This window comes from Malania oleifera, chromosome 8 (genome assembly GCF_029873635.1).
Source record: "Malania oleifera isolate guangnan ecotype guangnan chromosome 8, ASM2987363v1, whole genome shotgun sequence".
Classification (NCBI taxonomy): domain Eukaryota; kingdom Viridiplantae; phylum Streptophyta; class Magnoliopsida; order Santalales; family Ximeniaceae; genus Malania; species Malania oleifera.
Window position 1 is genome coordinate 4,911,617 of NC_080424.1, and position 19,060 is coordinate 4,930,676.

Here is a 19,060-nt window from a genome sequence, read left to right on the forward strand (position 1 = left end):
AGGTGAGTAGTGTAAAACTCTATTAGGGAGCATAGATTATGGACTTGAATTTGGACAAACTAATACAATTTTATATTACATTCTATCCAAATCCAATACAGATTCAAATTCAAAATCTTTACAAACATTGGGTTATTATATTTTCTTAATAGCATCTAAAATTTTGTAGCATTGCCAGTAAATTGTTTAGGGCTCTTTGATATCATTTTATTTTCTTATTTTTGCTACTAATTTTATATTTCTGTTATTAGTTTTTGTAATATTTCTTTTTAATTGTTGTAACATACAAAATTGACTTTTGTATATTAAATCATTCTAAGTAAAATATTTAATTATTAAAATTAAAATAAGATGACCACGTGACTCTAAAATATAGCTAGAACAAATATATGCATAATTTTTTTAAAAAAATTTAAAAATAAGAAAAGCCATCAAAAAATTACTTTTACCTTCTTTTTTTTTTTTTTTTTTTTTCATTTTTCATGCATAATATGATTGTTCTTGAAGCAATAAATTGTGATTATAAAAGTAAAATAAAATTTTAAACCTATAATTAATTTTTAATTTTATTGCAGCATTTTCTAATTTATATTATTTTAAGTTTCTATTCTTTTAATCATATTTAGTGATTTTTATTCAATTCAAGAACAAAAATATATATGAATTCAATAACATTTTTAATTATTTTAATTTTAAAAATATGAACAAAATAAGTTGCCTATTTTTAGCTTTCAATTATTACATCATGTTTCTAATATATGTATTTTTAAAATTTTTTACAGTGATACAAAACAACTTAATTTTTTCATTTTATAAAATTTTATCTTGTACCTTCACCTATAACAGTATGGGTGAGTGTGATCCAACAAACTCTAATCAACAAGATGAAAGAACAAAGGAAGAAGTTTAGAACAAAGGGAGAAGTTTCCTTTTAGGGTTTTCATTTTTCTCTTGTTTGCTAGTTTTGGATTGATTTAATGTACATCCTTGTGTGATTCTTATACTTGGTAGAGTTCATAAACAAAGGACGAAAAACATATAGGTGAAGTCTTTGTGCTGTGCAGCAGGACATTCGTCGACAAATGGGCCTCATTCGTCGACGAATGAACATACCGAGAGCAAAAAAAGTTCAGACATATGAGATACTGAGAGCAGATAATATTCAGAAGTTTAGAAGTCGTCGACGAAAAGGCATCATTCGTCGATGACTAAACCAACAACCGTGGGCGAATTGACCCTTTTCATTGACAACTGCTCTCAGGGCTGCGAGAAAGAATTCAAATTTTGAATGCGGACGTTGGGACGGTTGGGTATTTGGAGGGAAGCCTCCGAGGGTTTGTTAAATATGTCTTTCTGGGCATATTGTGATAGAGAGAAGATCATTGTAACCATTGTATTGTGTACTTTGATTTTTCATTGTGAAACCTTTGCCGTTGCTCCTGTGGATGTAGGCCTTGTCGAGCCAAGGATTATTGTTGTTTTCAGATATACTAAGTGTGTGAATTATATTTTTGGTGCTTCATTGTTTGCTGCATTTATATATTTCGCTGTGCAATCCCATACTCTTTTCATAACAATTGGTATTAGAGCGTTGTTGTCATGGCATCGGGTTCTTCTTCTGCAAGGTTTGATGTTGTCAAATTTGATGGAATCGAAAATTTCGGTTTGTGGAAGAGGAGAGTGAAGGATCTGCTTGTGTAGCAGTGGATGGTGAAAGCATTGTATAGTGTTCAACCGGAAGGTATGGATGAGGCAACTTGGAAAGAATTGGAGGCAAAGATTGTTTCTACAATACGTTTGTGTTTGGGCGACGAAGTGCTTTATCATGTGATAGAGGAGGATTCTCCAGCGGCTATGTGGCAAAAGCTTGAAAGCCGGTATATGTCCAAATCACTTTCTAATAATCTATTCCTTAAGAAGCGTCTTTATTAACTTAAGATGGATGAAGGTTTGAACTTAAATCAACACATCAATGCATTTAATCAAATCATAAGTGATGTAATGTATGTTGATGTTAAGTTTGATGAAGATGATAAGGTTTTGATGTTACTAAATTCCTTGCCAATAACTTATACTTTTTTTTTTTTGTGGTAAAAGAGGGCGGAACCTCCTAACTTTATTAGAAAACCCCTCACTTATGGTGGAGGAATGCCGTGGTTTTAATCTTGAGACTTTGGGACAAAAAAAGCAAACTCCAAGACCCTAAAACTAACTTAACCAACATAAATCAAACCAAAAAACCAAACACCAGCAACTTATACTTATGAAAATTTAGTTATCACTCTTACATGGGGAAAAGAGACTCTTAATTTAGAAGATGTGACAAGTGTCTTGTTGGGTTTTCATCAAAGGCTAAAAATTTGCGATAATAACTCACACAGAGAAGGACTTGTGGTGAAAGGTAACTAAGAGCGTGGGAAAAGAATATTCAAAAGTGGATCGAGTCAAAAGTCTCGTACTCAATCCAAGGAGAAAAAGGATATCTGGTGTTGTAAGTGCGGTAAAACGGGGAATGTGAAACCGGAGTGTTCGGATTGGAAGAAAGGAAATGCTGAAAAGCATGTAAGGACTTCAAAATTAGTGAACATAGTTCAAGAAGAAAATTCAGTTTGCAGTGATGGTGATGTACTTTCAGTTTCGTCGGGGTCGAATCACCTAACAGACTTATGAATTTTAGACTCGACATGCTCTTACCATATGACTCCAAACAAACTTATGAATTTTAGACTCGACATGCTCTTACCATATGACTCCAAACAAGGAGTGGTTCAGCAATTACAGGTTAGTAAATTCAGGTTCAGTTCCCATGGGCAATGATGTTTCTTGTAAGATCATTGACATTGGAAATGTTAAAATTAAAATGTTTGATGGTGCTGTGAGAACCTTGAGTAATGTAAGAGACATACCGGAGTTACGAAAGAGTCTGATTTCACTTGGCATCTTGGATTATAATGGTTTCATTTGTCCGAATGTGGGGTTATGAAAGTATGGAAAGGTAGTCTAATAGTGATGAAAGGGAAAAAACTAGATGGGAATATTTACATACTGTAGGGAGCTACTATTGTAGGTGGAGCTGCAGCCGTGGATTCTGAATCTGATGAAATCGTCTTGTGGCATATGCTTTTTGGGCATATGGGGGAACATGGCATGAAGGAACTTCACAAGAAGAAACTCTTAAAAGGTATGAAAACATGTAAGCTGGATTTTGGCAAGATTTGTGTTATTGGAAAACAAGACACGACAAAGTTCAAATCAACTATTCACAGGACGAAAGATATTCTTGATTATGTACATTCTGATGTTTGGGGCCCGGTTAGAGTAGCATTAAAAGGTGGACATGTGAATTATGTATGTTTTGTTGACGATTACTCACAGAAAGTCTAGGTATACTTCATGCGGCACAAGTCTGATACATTTTCCAGGTTCAAATTGTGGAAAATTGAAGTGGAAAACCAAACGAAGAAAAGAATCAAATGTCTAAGGTCAGACAATGAGACCGAATACGTTGATTCTAGGTTCATGAATTTTTGTGAGCAGCAAGGCATTAAGAGACACTTTACAATTCATCAGACACCTCAACAAAATGGTGTGACTGAAAGGATGAACTGAACTCTAGATGAAAGAGCTCGATGTCTCAGGCTTAATGCAGGGCTATCGAAGAACTTCTGTGTCGAGGCAGTTAGTATGACTAGTTTCTTGATAAATCAATCACCAAGGGCATCACTAGAAAGAAAAGTGAAAGAAGAGGTATAAATGGGAAATGCAGTAGACTATTTCGAATTGAAGGTATTCGATTGTCCAGCCTATATTCACGTGTCTAGTGAGGAGAGATCGAAGCTTGACGCAAAGTCAAGACATTGCATCTTTTTGGGATATCAAAAGGGTGTGAAGAGGTTCAAGTTGTGGGATCCAGTGGCAAACAAGGTGATGATCAGTAGAGATGTAGTTTTTGATGAGAAGGCTATGGTGAAGCGTACTCAAGATTGTGTAAACAGAAAAAAGAGCCAGAAAACTGGGGTAGAGATGAACATGTTGTGCAGGTGGAGTTAGAAGCTCATAGCAACAACAATGATCATGGTCCTTTGGTAGCAGGGAGTTCTAACTCAGGAAACCAGCAAGTCGACAATCTTCCTATACAGATATCCAGACGCACTATTAGGCCACCACCAAGGCATGGATTTGAAGAGTTAGTGTCTTATGTTTTCCTTACCAATTACAATAATCCAACTACATTTCAAAAGGCAGTGCACAACGAGGAGAAAGGTAGGCGGATGAGTGCAATGATTGAAGAAATGGAATCACTATATAAGAATCAAACTTGAGAGTTGGTAGAGCTTCCAGATAAGAAGAGGGCTATAAGCTACAAATGGATATATAGGAAGAAGGAAGCAATTTCATAAAATGAATGAGAAAAATTCAAGGCACGGTTAGTAGCAAAATGGTACTCATAGAAAAAGGGAATAGATTATGATGAATACTTTTCACCTGTAGTCCAACATACTTCTATCAAGATAGTGTTGTGGTTGGTAGCCCATTATAATCTACATTTGGAACAAATGTATGTGAAGACGGCGTTTCTTCATGGTGACTTAGAGGAACAAATTTATATGGTATAGTCGGAGGGATTCAGTGAACCGGGGAAAGAAAACTTAGTTTGCAAGTTGAAGAAATCTCTTTACAGGTTGAAACACTCTCCAAGACAATGGTACAGAAGATTTGATTCATATATGATCAAGATTGACTGCAAAAGATGTGAGTATGAAAGATCTTGGTTCAGTCAAGAAAATACTTGGGATGGAGATTCATCGGGACAAAACTACAAGGAGGTTATGGTTATCACAAGGCAGTTATATGGAGAAGGTGTTGGAGATGTTTACCATGGCTGATGCAAAACCGGTATGCACACCTTTAGCGAGTCATTTTAAGTTGTTTACTACAAATTACCCAAGTATGGATAATGATATTTGAGACATGTCAAAGGTCCCCTATGCTAGAGCTATAGGGAGTTTAATGTATGTCATAGTGTGTACAAGGCCAGACTTAGCACATGCTTTGAGTGTGGTAGTTTCTTTCTAATCCAGGTAGACAACATTGGGAAGTCATCAAATGAATCTTTAAATACTTATGGAGTACATTGGGTTATGACATCATGTTCAGCAAGCAACAGAATAGTCCTTCAGTTGTGGGGTTTGTAGATACTGATTATGTAGGGGATATGGATGACAAAAGGTCTACAACAAGTTATGTCTTTACCCTTGTAGGAGGACCTATATGTTGGAAATCCATGGTACAATCTCTAGTGACATTGTCCACAACTGTAGCTGAATATATGGCAGTTGCTGAAACTGCAAAGGAAACCTTATGACTTATCGGTTTGGTCAAAGAGCTGGGTATGCAGCAAGATGGTGTTGTGCTGCATTGTGATAATCCGAGTGCTATTTACTTAGTAAAGAAACAAATGTACCATGTTAGAACCAAGAATAATGATGTGAGGTTGCACAGGGTTCGGGAGTTAATTACTTCAGGTGAACTTGTATTGGAGAAGGTTTACACATCTGAAAATGCAACGGATATTTTGACAAAACTGATCACTACTAAAGAGTTCAAGCATTGCTTGAACTTACTCCATGTCTCCAAGTGCTAGAAGGGAGACAAACTCAACCAAAGATTCTAAGGTCAAGGTGGAGCAATTAGATATGTTTTTCAGGTTCTCCTAAGGGGCATATAATCGCTAAGGTGGAAATTGTTATGTTTATGTGACTATTATATTTGGTGGAGTTCATAAACAAATGACAAAAAACATATGGGTTAAGTCTTTGTGTTGTGTAGCAGGGCATTTGTCGACGAGTGGACCTCCTCATCAACGAATGGAGATATTGAGAGCAAGAAAAGTTCAGACATCTGAAATACCAAGAGCAGATAATATTCAGAAGTTCAGAAGTCGTTGACGAAAAGGCATCATTCGTCGACAACTAGACTAGCAATCGTCGATGAATTGACCCTTTTCATCAATGACTGCTTTCGGGGTTGCAAGAAAGAATTCAAATTTTTAATGTGGACATTAAAACAGTTGGGTATTTGGAGAGAAGTTTCCGAGGGGTTGTTAAATATGTCTTTCTGGGCATATTATGATAGAGAGAAGATCATTGTAACCATTATATCGTGTACTTCGATTTTTCATAGTAAAACCTTTGCCGATTGCTCCCATAAATGTAAGTTTTGCCGAACCACGTATATTTATATGTTGATTATTGCTGTTTCCAAATATTATAAGTGTGTAAATTATATTTTTGATGTTTCATTGTTTGCTACATTTATATATTCCCCTATGCAATCCCATACTCTTTTCACAATAGAACCTATAAAGTGTTGAAGATAAATCTCATACCGGATCCTAAAACACATTCCTATCAAACCACAAAATTTAGATTAGAGCAAAAACAGTGCACTTTCATAACATCATTTATTTCTTCAACCAAAATCACAAAAACCCACCATGGGGAAAGCTTGGAGGCAAAAACTTTGCATTAAAACGGTTAAAAAAAGAAAAACCAAAAAAACAAAATAAAACAAAAACAGGTGCGATCAGTGTACAAAATGAGACCACATACCATGGCTCAAGAATCAGTAATCAAGCAGTCATTTAGGCTTTTTCCTGGTACACATTTTCTGCCATAACCCTTTTGCTAATTGTAGCTAAGTGTCAAAAATTAACAATGCTTTTTGGGATCCTTCAACCATTCCTGTAAATGCCCAGTGGCCTATGATTATCATTTTTAATTGGAATCCAGGCGCTGTGCACTGCACAACATATTCTAATGGCAGTATCTTCATATCTCAATAATCTAGCAACATTTTTAATTTGAACCAAACATGGGTATCTTAAGATTCCAGGCAGAGTCTGCATTAACATTTACAAAAATCTAGAAGTGGATGTTGTCATAATTATTCATTGACAACTAGTAAACTTAAAATAGCATACTCAGCCTTCCCAAAATCCAGAGATTATTGTAACAAAAAGAAATAAAAAATACTGCCCATTCATAAAACATCACGCTACTTTAAAGCTTGTAAACAAGGGTGGTTGACAACTTAAATCCAAGGAGTTCATACATTTGTAGGTTCCAACAGTAAAATGACTAGCTAACCAGACAAAGATAGGCAGTTTTTAACAACCATTTGTACAGTGGCATGGTTCCTTACTTTCCCCAGTCTCACTTTATGTGCTTTGTTCAATGAGCAGGGTGGGGAAGACTGCTGGGCATACGATGTGCTTGGATGGCACAGGCACAATGCACAGATGCTAAGTTCAAACAGCCACTCTTGATGAGGGAATATCGCTCTGGGCAGGTGTGAAGCGCAGGGAACGAATCACACACAGCCTGAACAGCAGTAGCAGTGAGAGCTGTACACTGGCTGATGTTGAGATTTTTGAGTCCTTCCTCATCATACTTGCTTTTCACAGACTTCCACACTCCGTGCTTGTTTTTCACCCGGCTGTGAGCCAAGGAATACATCGCTGTGTCTGTAATGTTCTGACAGTAGTATAGCCCAAGAGATCTCAGATGAAGGCACCTGTTCGCCAAAGCAATCACACTAATATCTGCAAGAAATGTCATAAAGAGATTCAACCATCAAGTTAAAGAATTGCAATTTTTTTTATTAAATTCTGACAAAGTAAAACGTCAGTCACGGACGGAAATAAACTGAGCTGCAGATGAGATGTACTTGAAACCATTGATGAAGCCCCAACAAACTTAAAGATCACACTCCAAACTAATAAAAACAAATAATAAAACATTAATTTGATCCATTTTTACTTTTCCTTCTGTCATTATATACTATAGAACAGACAGACAGCAAAAAAGCAAAAGTTGAGTTCTATAATGAATCACAATCCTATCCTTTTGTATGTGGGAGGGATAAATTAGGGACCGACCCCCCTCATTGCTCTGAGAATATGCAATTAAAGGTGGATGGATTTGAGAACAGAGAGAGTGGTGGAATAGCTTTCAAACTGAGGACCATGCACCCATGCTAGCTACATAGTTGCAAATAAAATGAAATGTCTAAAGCTGCAGATCAGAAAGTGGAATAAACTTCACAATGTTTATATGGAGGTGTTGCTTATGGAGGAAATAAACTATGGATGCAAAGGAGACAGAGAGAGGGTTGTCTAAGAAAATGAAAAAATGAATAACGAAGGAAAGCTGTCTAATAGGGCTGGGATGGAAGAGGCCTCTTGGAACCAAAATGTAAGGCTCCTTAGCTTAAAGAAAGTGATTAAAACACGACTCTTTCTTTCACAAGTTGCAGATGCTCACAGGAAATCTAACTTCTTCATTAGAGCAGGAGAAAGATGAGGTTATCTTCAAAGATTAAAAGGCAATGAAAGATGTCATATGCAGCTTTTACAAGGGAACCATTGGTTCAGCAATTGCACACACAAGCCAAAAATGCCGCACAAGCATACACAAGAGAAGCAGACTCTGGGTACCAAACCCTAACGACAAACCAAATTTTCAATTCTATATTCAACACTTCCTCCAAAGGCTTACAACCCAATAGCCAATGTGTGTGTGCATAAATATAAGCATTTCGTTTCCAAATTTTTGGTTCCCTAATTTCTAAAGAGATGTTTTATAGAAATATTGCCATACCAAAATAAATCAAAATCAAATAAAAAATCTTAAAATCAGGATCTTTTCTTAAATGATGCGTAAGGCCTCTGGGTAGGTCCAAACCTCCATGATGAGCACTCTCTCTTGCCATCATTCTCCCCAATCATGAAAAAGTTGAGTTTGACCCTGAACGTAAATAAATACTCGGGACTGGGAATGGGACCAAGACAACCAATGCCTTCATACATCTTCAACATCTGGGACAATGGTTTGAGATCGAAATTCAAAATGGGTCGTACCAACCTTGACACTAATAGCATTTGCAAGACCATTGTTGACCATCTGATAAATTCCAAACATTATCTCAACAGCAAGGAATCGCAAATGTAACATCACAACTTGAAAAACTCATAACCAGTATGATATCCTTACGAGAGGACACAATATCCCTGAAGCTTGCTTGAAATTTAAAAAAACAGAATTGCGTGGACTGCACTACAGAATATGCAATCCCAGTTGGCTAACGACGCATGTGGATATCAGGTTAATCTCTGCTTCAATGTCGACAATGACGGCATACTACTCCCTCGTGCTTGACAACACCTACATGCTTAAAAAGCTCGTTGGGAGCTGGAGTTTCCGATCATTAGTGAACTTGAGGCAGCCCTCCTTACATATGTACCTTTAGTGAGGAGGAAATTTAGAAAGCTCTCAAGGAATGTAATGGAGATCAAGCATCAGTCAGTATTGATTCGCTTCTGTTTTTTGGTAAGTAAATTGGAGAGGTGCAAGGAATGATTTGATGAGCATATTAGAGGAATTGTACAACTTGACGGAATTCGTGCACAATCTACCACAGCTTTGGTTGCTTTGATTACTAAATAGAATGGGGCAGTAAACAGAAAAGATTAAGGTCCTATCAAGCTTAGTTGGGAGTGTTTACAAAATCATTTGGAAAGTGCTAGCAATGAGGCTTAAAAAGGTGATGAGCACAGTTACAGGGCCCTTTTTGAAATATTTTTTGTTGAAGGGAGACAAGATTCTTGATGAAGCTCTTAAGGTTAAAGGGATGGTAGACTTCAAGATAGAAGGGGAGTAATTTGAAAGGTTGACATGGACAAACCTCATGGCCATGTAAGCAGGGATTTCATCCTTAATGTTGGGGAAGATGGATTTCAGTGAGAAATGGTGTTCTTGAAGTCAGAAATACTTCTCAGCCTCAAGTTTCCTCATTCTCATCAGTGCTAGCCTGACAGGATTCTTCAAATTGTTGGGAGACTTGGGCAAGGATGCGTCTAGAAGGCCAAATTCTAACAAGGGCTCTGAAGGATGGTCTCTTTCAAGCTTTCAACATTGAAGGAGGGGTTAAGAAGTGTTCCATTTGTAATTTGTTGTTCATAGATGATGAAATCATTTTTTTTTTCAACGGAGCAAATGTTGTGAAAATCTAAGTTTGAGATGTGTCCTTTTGTGCTTTGAAGCGATTTCAAGCCTTAAGGTGACTTTAAGAAACGGTGAGATAATCCCAGTTGGTGAAATGGTGGATGGTTGTTTCTTGATCAAGATTTGGTTGTGCAAGGCAGGGGAATTTCCATTGATGCACATGGGGTTACCATTGGGAGCCAAAATTAAGGGAAAAAACCTTGTTGAGTCCCATCATTAAGAAGATTGGAAGGAAGAGCGAATTTAAGTTTCAAAGTGAATTGTGCGAGATCTGATTCCAGTAGGTGAAGGAGTGGAAGGTTGTTTTCTGGCTCCCAGTATCATACCTGTGGTTGCCATTGGGATCCAATTTAAGGAGAAAACTTTGTGAAGTCCCTTCAGTGAGAAGTTTGAAGGGAAATTTGCAGATTGGAAGAACAGGTACGTGTCAACATGGGGAAAGCCCACCTTTTGTCAAACTTCCTAATGTACTTCACCTCTCTTTCTCCTTCTCTGTTCAGTAACAAAGAGGCTGGCAACAAATATAGAGAAGACTCCAATGATCAGTGTGGGAGGCGATGACAAAAAGTATTTGTTAAGGCCTAATATATATTGTTGGCCCACAATCTTACAATTTAAGCTTTTAGGTAAATTGGTAATCTAACTTGATATCAGAGCCAGGTTGCCAAGAGGTCCTAGTCTTGTTGCCTGCATTTGTTGTTTGTTTGTTGAGGATTATATTATTCCCTATGATGAGTGTTGTGTTTATCTCTCCACGTGCTGTCAGGCTGCATGTGCAGGGGAGTGTTAAGGCCTAATATAAACTGTTGGCCTACAATATAACAGCTTAAGCTTTTAGGTAAAGTGGTAATCTAACAGTATTAATAACTAACAAAAAAGGCTACAATAGGGAGAGGGCAAGAAGTCCTCCAAATTAGGAGTAGTCAAAAACCCAAAAGAGAGCATAAAAATACAAGGAAGAGTTACATTAATGCTGTCTTCCAATCCCTAACCAAGTCCAGCAGTGGCACTCCCTGGGGGAAAAAATCAAAAAGGAAAAAAACAGAGTGGGCCAAAACGAGGCAAACAGATAGTTAAGTCTCTCACTTCCTTCAGCAGAGATCTTCTCAGAAAGTGGGATCAGCAATTCATGCTGGCATCACAAGAAGCTGGAAAGTGAAATCCATTGGAATGTGAATGTAGAAAGCACAGACGTGGGTGGGAGCTGCAGCTTTAATCAAACTCCTTTTTGAGTTCCTTTATGGATATGATTTTAAAAATCATGGGGAATACAGTAAGCTGGAGGCTTTAGCGAAGACAGATTCACAGTTAAATATTAATTGAAAGAGATTTTCAAGATGAAGGGGTGGGGAGACAGCAGCATTCCTCCAGGAAATGACACGGGGGAAAAAAAATGGCCCAAGCTAGGTGGTTTTCCTGGCATGGAAAGCAACAAGATGGAACAGAATTGGGTTTCAGGCAGAGACAGTTTCTAAAGAGCTTTGGGCCTAACAGGAATAAATGCCAACAAAGATAGGTCTTCAAAGAGATAGGAAGGTGGTTTTATTTTGATTGTTTTTTAGTTTATTTTGGTTGCTTCTATTTTAAGTGCCGACAGTATTGACCATGTTGAGGGCATTACCGATTTTTGTTGATTTTTTTGTCTTCTAAATAATTTGATGTACATGGGCTAGCCCTCCCTTGGTGGATGACCATACATCACGTTACTCATGGAAAATTAAGAGAAAAAAAAAAAAAAGAGACCCGACAACCAATTTTAAATACACCACAGCGCAATACAAAATAGATGATGGTCTCTCCACCACAGAAGCGCATTCCACAGTAAAGCCTTGTTAGGTTTTCTAACTTGCAACATATGGTGTTACCATTTGCTAAGGGCTGCTATCCAAACAAAGGCCCAAGGATTTGATGGAAATTTTGCTTCCCAGGAGACAAAAGGAAAAGGAGGCATGGCTAGGTAATCGTGTCAAAACCTTGGAACCATTACATGCTTCAGAATTGACTAGAAGGGATGAGAAATTTGAGAAACAACCCTTCACTCGTGTGGATCACATTAGTATCAATCCTAGCATTCCACTCATGATCATAAAGACTGAACCTACTCATTATTACCTTGTATCAGAAGAAGTCTCTTTCCAAAGGAAATCACCATAACCAAATAGGGTTGCCAGCACAACTTGGCATCAGTTGACAGCAGGTAGGGACATCATGGTCACACTTCTTTTTTTCTTTTTTTTTTCTTGTGTGTGTGTTTCACCCGGGGAGGGGGGGTGGGTTGCGGATAGACAATAGCTCAAATAGCTACTGAACTAGAGAACATGACTCCCTGAAGGAGAAAACACCATTTAAATCAGGCATTTAGAAAATTTAGCAACCATGGAATCCCAAAGAGCTACAGAACTAGGATTAACCCCAACAGAACCCCCAAGTGGCCAAGCTATGATCACAAACCTAGCCAAAGAAGAAAACTAACAACACCTTTTTGAGCTAAAAAACGGCAGATGAATACTCTAGAAGCCATGGACTAAGCCGTAGACTCCTCATTAACAATAAGAAAGTTGCAAACAACCTCTAATCCACACCCTCCATCTAATACCAATATCCTTTCTACCCAATCCCCTTCTCAAGAATCAAGAAAGCCCCAATTAGCTCAATCATAAGCTTTTTTAATGTTCAATTTGAACAAAACAGCTATCTAAATCCTTATCCTAACATTCTCAATGATCTCGTCCATCCAAAACTGCAACCAAAACTTGCCTTCCATCAAAGCACCCTTCGAAATGGTATCACTCAAACTCAGTCATTCAATCAACAATAACTGAAGAGAGAATCTTATGAGCACTAGTAACCAAACTAATCAGCCTAAAATACTTCAGTTCATAAACTGATATTTCTTAGGAATTAAAGCATTCCAAGTCATGCTCTTGCCAACCAGTGAAAATCTCCTGAGAAATTTCCAACAGATCACACTTCAAAATATCTCAACAGTCCTTAAAAAATAAGTAAAACTATCCAACCTCAGAGCCTTTTAACTCAATCCATATAAAAAACAGAAACGTCAACCTCAACCTCAACCTCCTCAAAAGCCACCACCCAGCTAGCTTAATCTAATGAAATAGGACTCCAACCCACATATTCAACCATGGTTCTGCAATGAACTTCCCCAGAGAAAGTTTTTGATAAAAAACCAGCAATTTCATTATCCATAAAATCAAAGTCACAGACAGCCCTCCTTGTATTATTCTCCAATTCCTTAATCCAATACTCAATATTCTCCTGGAAACCTATAGTGCACTTTCCGTTTGCAACATAAACATATCTGCTAATGTAGAACTGGGAGTGCCAGAGATTATGATACAGGCCCTGTTCTATGATTCAAACAAAGTCTGGCCTAAAAGAATCAGAAGAAACAAACTTGGGAAGAGATTAAAGTGTGGAAGGGACAACTTTCAATTGTGCTTCACTAATGCAGCATATCTATGCAGAAATTATATGGAGGGCAATGGGACAGGTATCTTGGTAAACTGTTTTCAAGTTAGGATGGAAACAGGTTTCAGACAACACAATCCCAGTCAATGAGGTTAAACTGTATTCTATTTTAAATCAGTAAATTTCCTAAAAGTTCTCAATTTGAACCACCCACCCAGAATACCATATTCCAGTTGAGTTTTAATAACTAATTTGGAAATAAGGGTGGGAATACATTACATAGAACATTAAATTTCCAAAGATATGGTGTGACTTGCACTGACAGTGATGGGACAAATTAAAACAGTACAATGTTACGAGAAAAATTATGTTTTAAAATGACATTCTCAAAGAAATATGGAGAATACCCATGAAACTTAACCTCAGCCACCAGTTTTTGGCCAATTGTAACTCCCACAACTCTTCTACCTCTAAACACATCCTTTTTATTTTTTCTTTTTTCCATTTCTTTTCAAATATTGACTCAAACATGATGACATCTGTGGTGACATATGCCAGGGCCTACAATTCAGCACAACAATATGCGTAAAAAAAAAATGGTATAGCAAGGTCTTTTAGATGTTAATGATACCCGGTACTCCACTCACCACAAAAACTATTTATGACTTCATCCCAGTCCAGGATTGAGTCAGGTTTCGGGTAGAGACTTCCTTTGGTAGATAGGGTTGAAGTAGAGCAGTTTTCTGCCTGACATTTCTAGTTGCCATCTGTGCACAAGCATCAAGCTACATATGTGATCAAGTGTTCGGGAAACTATCACAAACAAGAAAGACCATCATAGGCTAAGCATGTCTACCTGCAGTTGGACCAATAATGGAGACAATGAACAGACTAGACAGGGATCTGGTTCAGTGTTACTATGTCTGAGAACCAAATCAAATTACTGGAGTGACTATTTCAGACAATTCCCACGTGTCCCCCCCACCCCCCCCCCCCTCTTTCACACACACACACACACACACACACACACACATATAGAGAGAGAGCATTTGATGAAAACCCACGTGTCATAGCAAGGCTATCACAAGATATTACAAATACCCACCACAGGGATGGACTTCAGAAAGAATAACAGCAAATTAGGTGAGTTCGTATCACTCATATCTGGTGACATACAAGAAATACCAAACCTCAGAGGACTCAAACCCAGCTTCAGCAGAAACACAAGCAGGGAGAGCAATTGCTATACAATTATAGCATCTGTATCTTAAGGTTTGAATTTCAGTGAAATGGCAGCACCAGAATCAACTAAAAAATCAAATAAATCATCTCAATTAAAAATGAAATACCTGTTATAAGGACACAGCCACATAGGTCAAGGGCTCTAAGGTCAGGACATCCTTTGGCTAAACTCATTACTCCATCATCACTTACACGCTCACACCATCCCAAATTCAAACTCTGCAATTGGCTGCAGTTCCTTCCAATAGCCTGCAAAATAACAATAGAATTGAAGGAATAGTTTCACATACAAGGACATGGGAAGTCATAAGCTTAAACTCTTCTGTACCTGCAATGCCTCATTAGATACAGCTTTTACACATCCACAAAGATTCAGATACTTCAATTTTCTGCAAAATTCAGTGAGATATTGAAGAGCATCATCACTGAATGCTGAACATCCACTAATATTCAGCTTAATAAGATTAGGGCAACCATGAGCCAAAACACGGAGGGAGCAATCAGTAAGCTTGAAACTCTTGCTGAGATCAAGTTCCTGAAGATCATGGCAGTAATTTGCAATAGTCTCAACAGCAATATCCTCAAGCTGGGGTTTATCTTGCCGCAGATTTAGACCCTGCAATTTCGTCCATTTGGGAGCAAGAGAAAGAACCAAGTTGTTCATGTTGTTCTTGCACCTAAAGAGATCATTAATGCTGCACGTGAGTAAAAAACAGGATATGCAGGATGCTTCACAAAAGCACAAAGAAAATTAAGAAGCACATCCTAAAGCACACTCACAAGTTATGAATTTGTGCATGAAACTTATTAATGTTCAAAATCCATAACAAAACAAATAGGCAACTGACTTTTGTAAAACAATCATTACCAAATATTCAATTGTTTATATTAGACATGCAGTTACTCAGGGCCAATAATATAGCACCTCACTTAATTTATACTGCTCATTAATTTTCCAATGAGTCCTAATATAGTTTGAGCGCTATTTTTTCAACATAGGCGCAGAGATAGATTGCTTGCTCCAGCATTTGATATTTAAAGACACACTACAAGTTCAGAATTAATATCTTTTCCCCAAATATCAAAAGCTGTGCCTTGCACAAGCATGCATAACTAATCATCCACATGGGAGCAGTAAGAAAATAACTCAAATTTCTGGTTTGCCAACAAAATTAATGAAACTCTAGTCAAGAACATGAAGATACTGGAACTTCCGATGCAATGCACTAAATATCCAGCCAGAGTTTAAAAAACATGAACTTTGTCATCATAGTTCATACATAACAGAAAAGTTTTGAAATAAATAACAACGCATTGTACAAATCATATGGCAATGAAAATTGAATGATAACTGAACTATTAATTTGTTAAAAGTAATTCAATGATGTTTTAACCACCCAGAACCTGCAACGTAATTCAAGAGACTCAAGAACGGTACTACCCAAGTAGGCATGTTGCTAAACTAGGCATTTGACTGCTTAGACCATTGCACACAAGTTCTTTATATCAGTAAGGTAATGAAGATGGATTTAGCCAAATCTTACAATTTGAAGCAATCCTTATAATTTGCAAAGAAAGACTGTAATGATTGTCAAAACATGGAGAACAAGGTCAAAAGAGTGAAGAAAGTTCTCAAGGTACACGAGATTACAAAAAGGAGAAAGAGGCGGTAATGGTGTGATGACACAGAGTCACCTACATAGTTTTAGGATTTCCAAGAAGAATAATCCTCAAAGCAAACTCAAATTTATTGGTTCCAAGACTCTACTCACATGTATGCGATTCCAATGCTATACACATCTTACTTTAATTTAAAATATCATTGCATCCATGTAGCTAAACCTAAAATAACAATTTATCCCAGACATTAGGTGGAAGTAGTTTGAACCCTCAAGCACCCTTCTGATTAGCTGCTACAGTAATTTGGTAGGTACCACAACGTAATAATTGACCAATAACTGTAGCATGACCAATAACAACTACTGTAACTCAGCAATAAAGCTGCAGAAAGCATTTCCAAAAATTCAACCAATTAGATGACTAACAATACTGACAACCTACTTCATGGCTCCTCACTAAAAAAACAAAATACCCATATGACACATATGGATTAAAATCATTGATCCATTACAATACAAAACATATCTCAATTAAACCCAATTTTCCTTTCTTGCTGATGTGCACTGCATTACTAAGCTGAGACCAACTACACTTGGTAGTAAAAATGAGCTCACTCCAATGAGCAGCTAAAGATCGGTTGGAGCCTTGGAGGTACATTAGTCAGGAACTCTCCAAGTACTGACGAACGCCTCTTCAAAAATAAACCTACATGCTGTCTCTTTTGAGTATAACAATATTCCAGATTTAACAAAAAAAAAAAAAAAAACACCACTTTAGTAATCTAACTTGATCTTATTCCCCTCCATCTTAGGACCACTGGTACATGTTAACGAAAGTACTGCAATAAATATGGAATGCAAATTAAAAAGCAGCATGCTTCAAAGCACAAAGATTCCAAGTGAGGAATCAAGATGCAAAAGAATATAATGAACTTGTTTTTATGATACAAGAACAATAACCCTAAGGAACATAATGAGACATAAACACCAATAGTTGAAGATTAAAAAAAGAATAAACATGCCAGTTTAAGAGCCTGATAAAACATTGCTTTGACAAAATAAAATAAACCCAACCCCTCCCTTCCCCCCACCCCCAAACACCTACACCCATACAGACCAAACCAAAAAAAAAATCCCTTTAATGTCTTGAAGGGAGTTAACTTACTGGCAGAACAAGATACCTTGACAAATTAATGTTTATTCCTGTCATCCCATCATAAGAAACATGCTCTACAAGTACATCAAATATTCCAAATTCAGCATGTTGATTATATGAAGCAAAACGTAAAATATAAATAAAATAAAAACAGATTATGACTTCAATAATTAAAAAAAAAAAAAATGGCTGCTTATTCTTATCGTCAAAGAGAGCATAATAATTTTAAAAACAATATTAATAAAAGGATTATGGCTTTAATCTTGTAGTAAACATAAGAACTCCTAATTATTCTTATGATCAAAGAGAGAGCATATAAACAAGAGCCACAACAAAATTAGTACACCAAAGCTTTATCGTATACATAATGGAGGCAAATATTAAACAAGAAAATTTACCAAGAGAGAGACAGATGGGTAAGGCCTAAGCATATAGCATCCCTCCACCCACTGCACACGCCGGACACGCTGACCACTGAACGATCATCGATCATCGAAACGATCCGCAACAACAGCTCCATGGGAATATCTTTCCACTCAGTGATGGCCCCACCTTGCATCTTCCCCACTCCACTGCCACTATCACCACCACTACCACTAAATACCATCAGCTTCCGAAAGCAAGAGTCCAAGTCCCCAACCATTTCACTCCCCAAAACCTCTCTTAAACCTTCTTCCTCCCTTTATTTCTAGAATCTCCCCAGCTCCTGCCCTCACACAGAAACAAAATCAGAGAGAAAGAAACAGAGAATACCAAATTCCAGATTCCAAATTCCAATACGAAGAATTTTTAAAAAATAAAATTACAATCAAGCGAAACTGCTGAAATAAATCCCCAAAAAGGAGACTTCCCAGTTTTTTTTTTTTTGTCTTTCTTTTTCCTTCTCAATCAAGAACTCGACGCACACGTGAGTATCCAACATAGCAAGAAACGATGAACACAAGTAACACAGCCAAAGATAATATAGCTCACTTATCAACTTACCCAATTAAAGAGGTACCCATTTGAAAATTTGAAGAAAAAAAACATTAATCACATACTAAACTTCAAAAAATTGACCTCACAAGCATTAAATTAACTTTTTTTTCCCCAAAAAAACAGAGGCGGAATAGAAAAAAAAATACCAAAAATAGATAATTAAACCAATACTTCCGATCGATACCCGCTAAAGGCGTCGCTTTGTTAGTGTTCTCGTGTGCTCACAGCTGGAACGGCAGACGCAAAAATCCCACAAGACGCTAGCCGAGAGGAGAGGGCGGAGGAAGGAAATGAGCAGAGCGGGTAAAATAGGAAAGAAGAAACGTAGGGCCAGAGGAGAAGGGAAGGGGGACGTTGGGACTGGGGGAGAGAGACGACACGTGTACGGCTGTGATGAGTGTAATGATGGGGAAAATCCCGGGGCCCACTCGCACGTAAATGGTCATGATTTGAGGAAAAGATGACTGTCAGCGGAAGCGACTGAAAAGACAACGCATCGTAAGAGTAAGCAGAGAAAAAGTAACGTGGGTTACGTTCCAACGAAATTAGCAATTTGTTTTTCCTTTTTTTGC

The 19,060-nt window shown here is 37.4% G+C and overlaps 1 protein-coding gene across 1 annotated transcript; it reads right to left on the reverse strand.

The window, feature by feature from the left end:
• Positions 1–7,026: 7,026 nt before the first annotated feature.
• LOC131161744 (F-box protein SKP2A-like) lies at positions 7,027–18,858 on the reverse strand. Its single transcript, XM_058117703.1, has 5 exons — positions 18,673–18,858; positions 17,909–18,216; positions 15,064–15,412; positions 14,843–14,984; positions 7,027–7,603 (listed from the first exon to the last, which is right to left on the reverse strand). Exons 2-5 carry the CDS (start codon positions 18,151–18,153, stop codon positions 7,233–7,235), a joined length of 1,107 nt encoding a protein of 368 aa, XP_057973686.1. The 5' UTR covers positions 18,154–18,216; positions 18,673–18,858; the 3' UTR covers positions 7,027–7,232.
• Between the last annotated feature and the right edge of the window lie 202 nt (positions 18,859–19,060).

Coding starts and splice junctions, on each gene's coding strand:
- LOC131161744 (XM_058117703.1), bottom strand. CDS start 18,153: ATGGTTGGGGACTTGGACTCTTGCTTTCGGAAGCTGATGGTATTTAGT. Junction 15,413..17,908: donor ACCCATCTGTCTCTCTCTTG/GTAAATTTTCTT, acceptor TGATCTCTTTAG/GTGCAAGAACAACATGAACA. Junction 14,985..15,063: donor TATCTAATGAGGCATTGCAG/GTACAGAAGAGT, acceptor GTTATTTTGCAG/GCTATTGGAAGGAACTGCAG.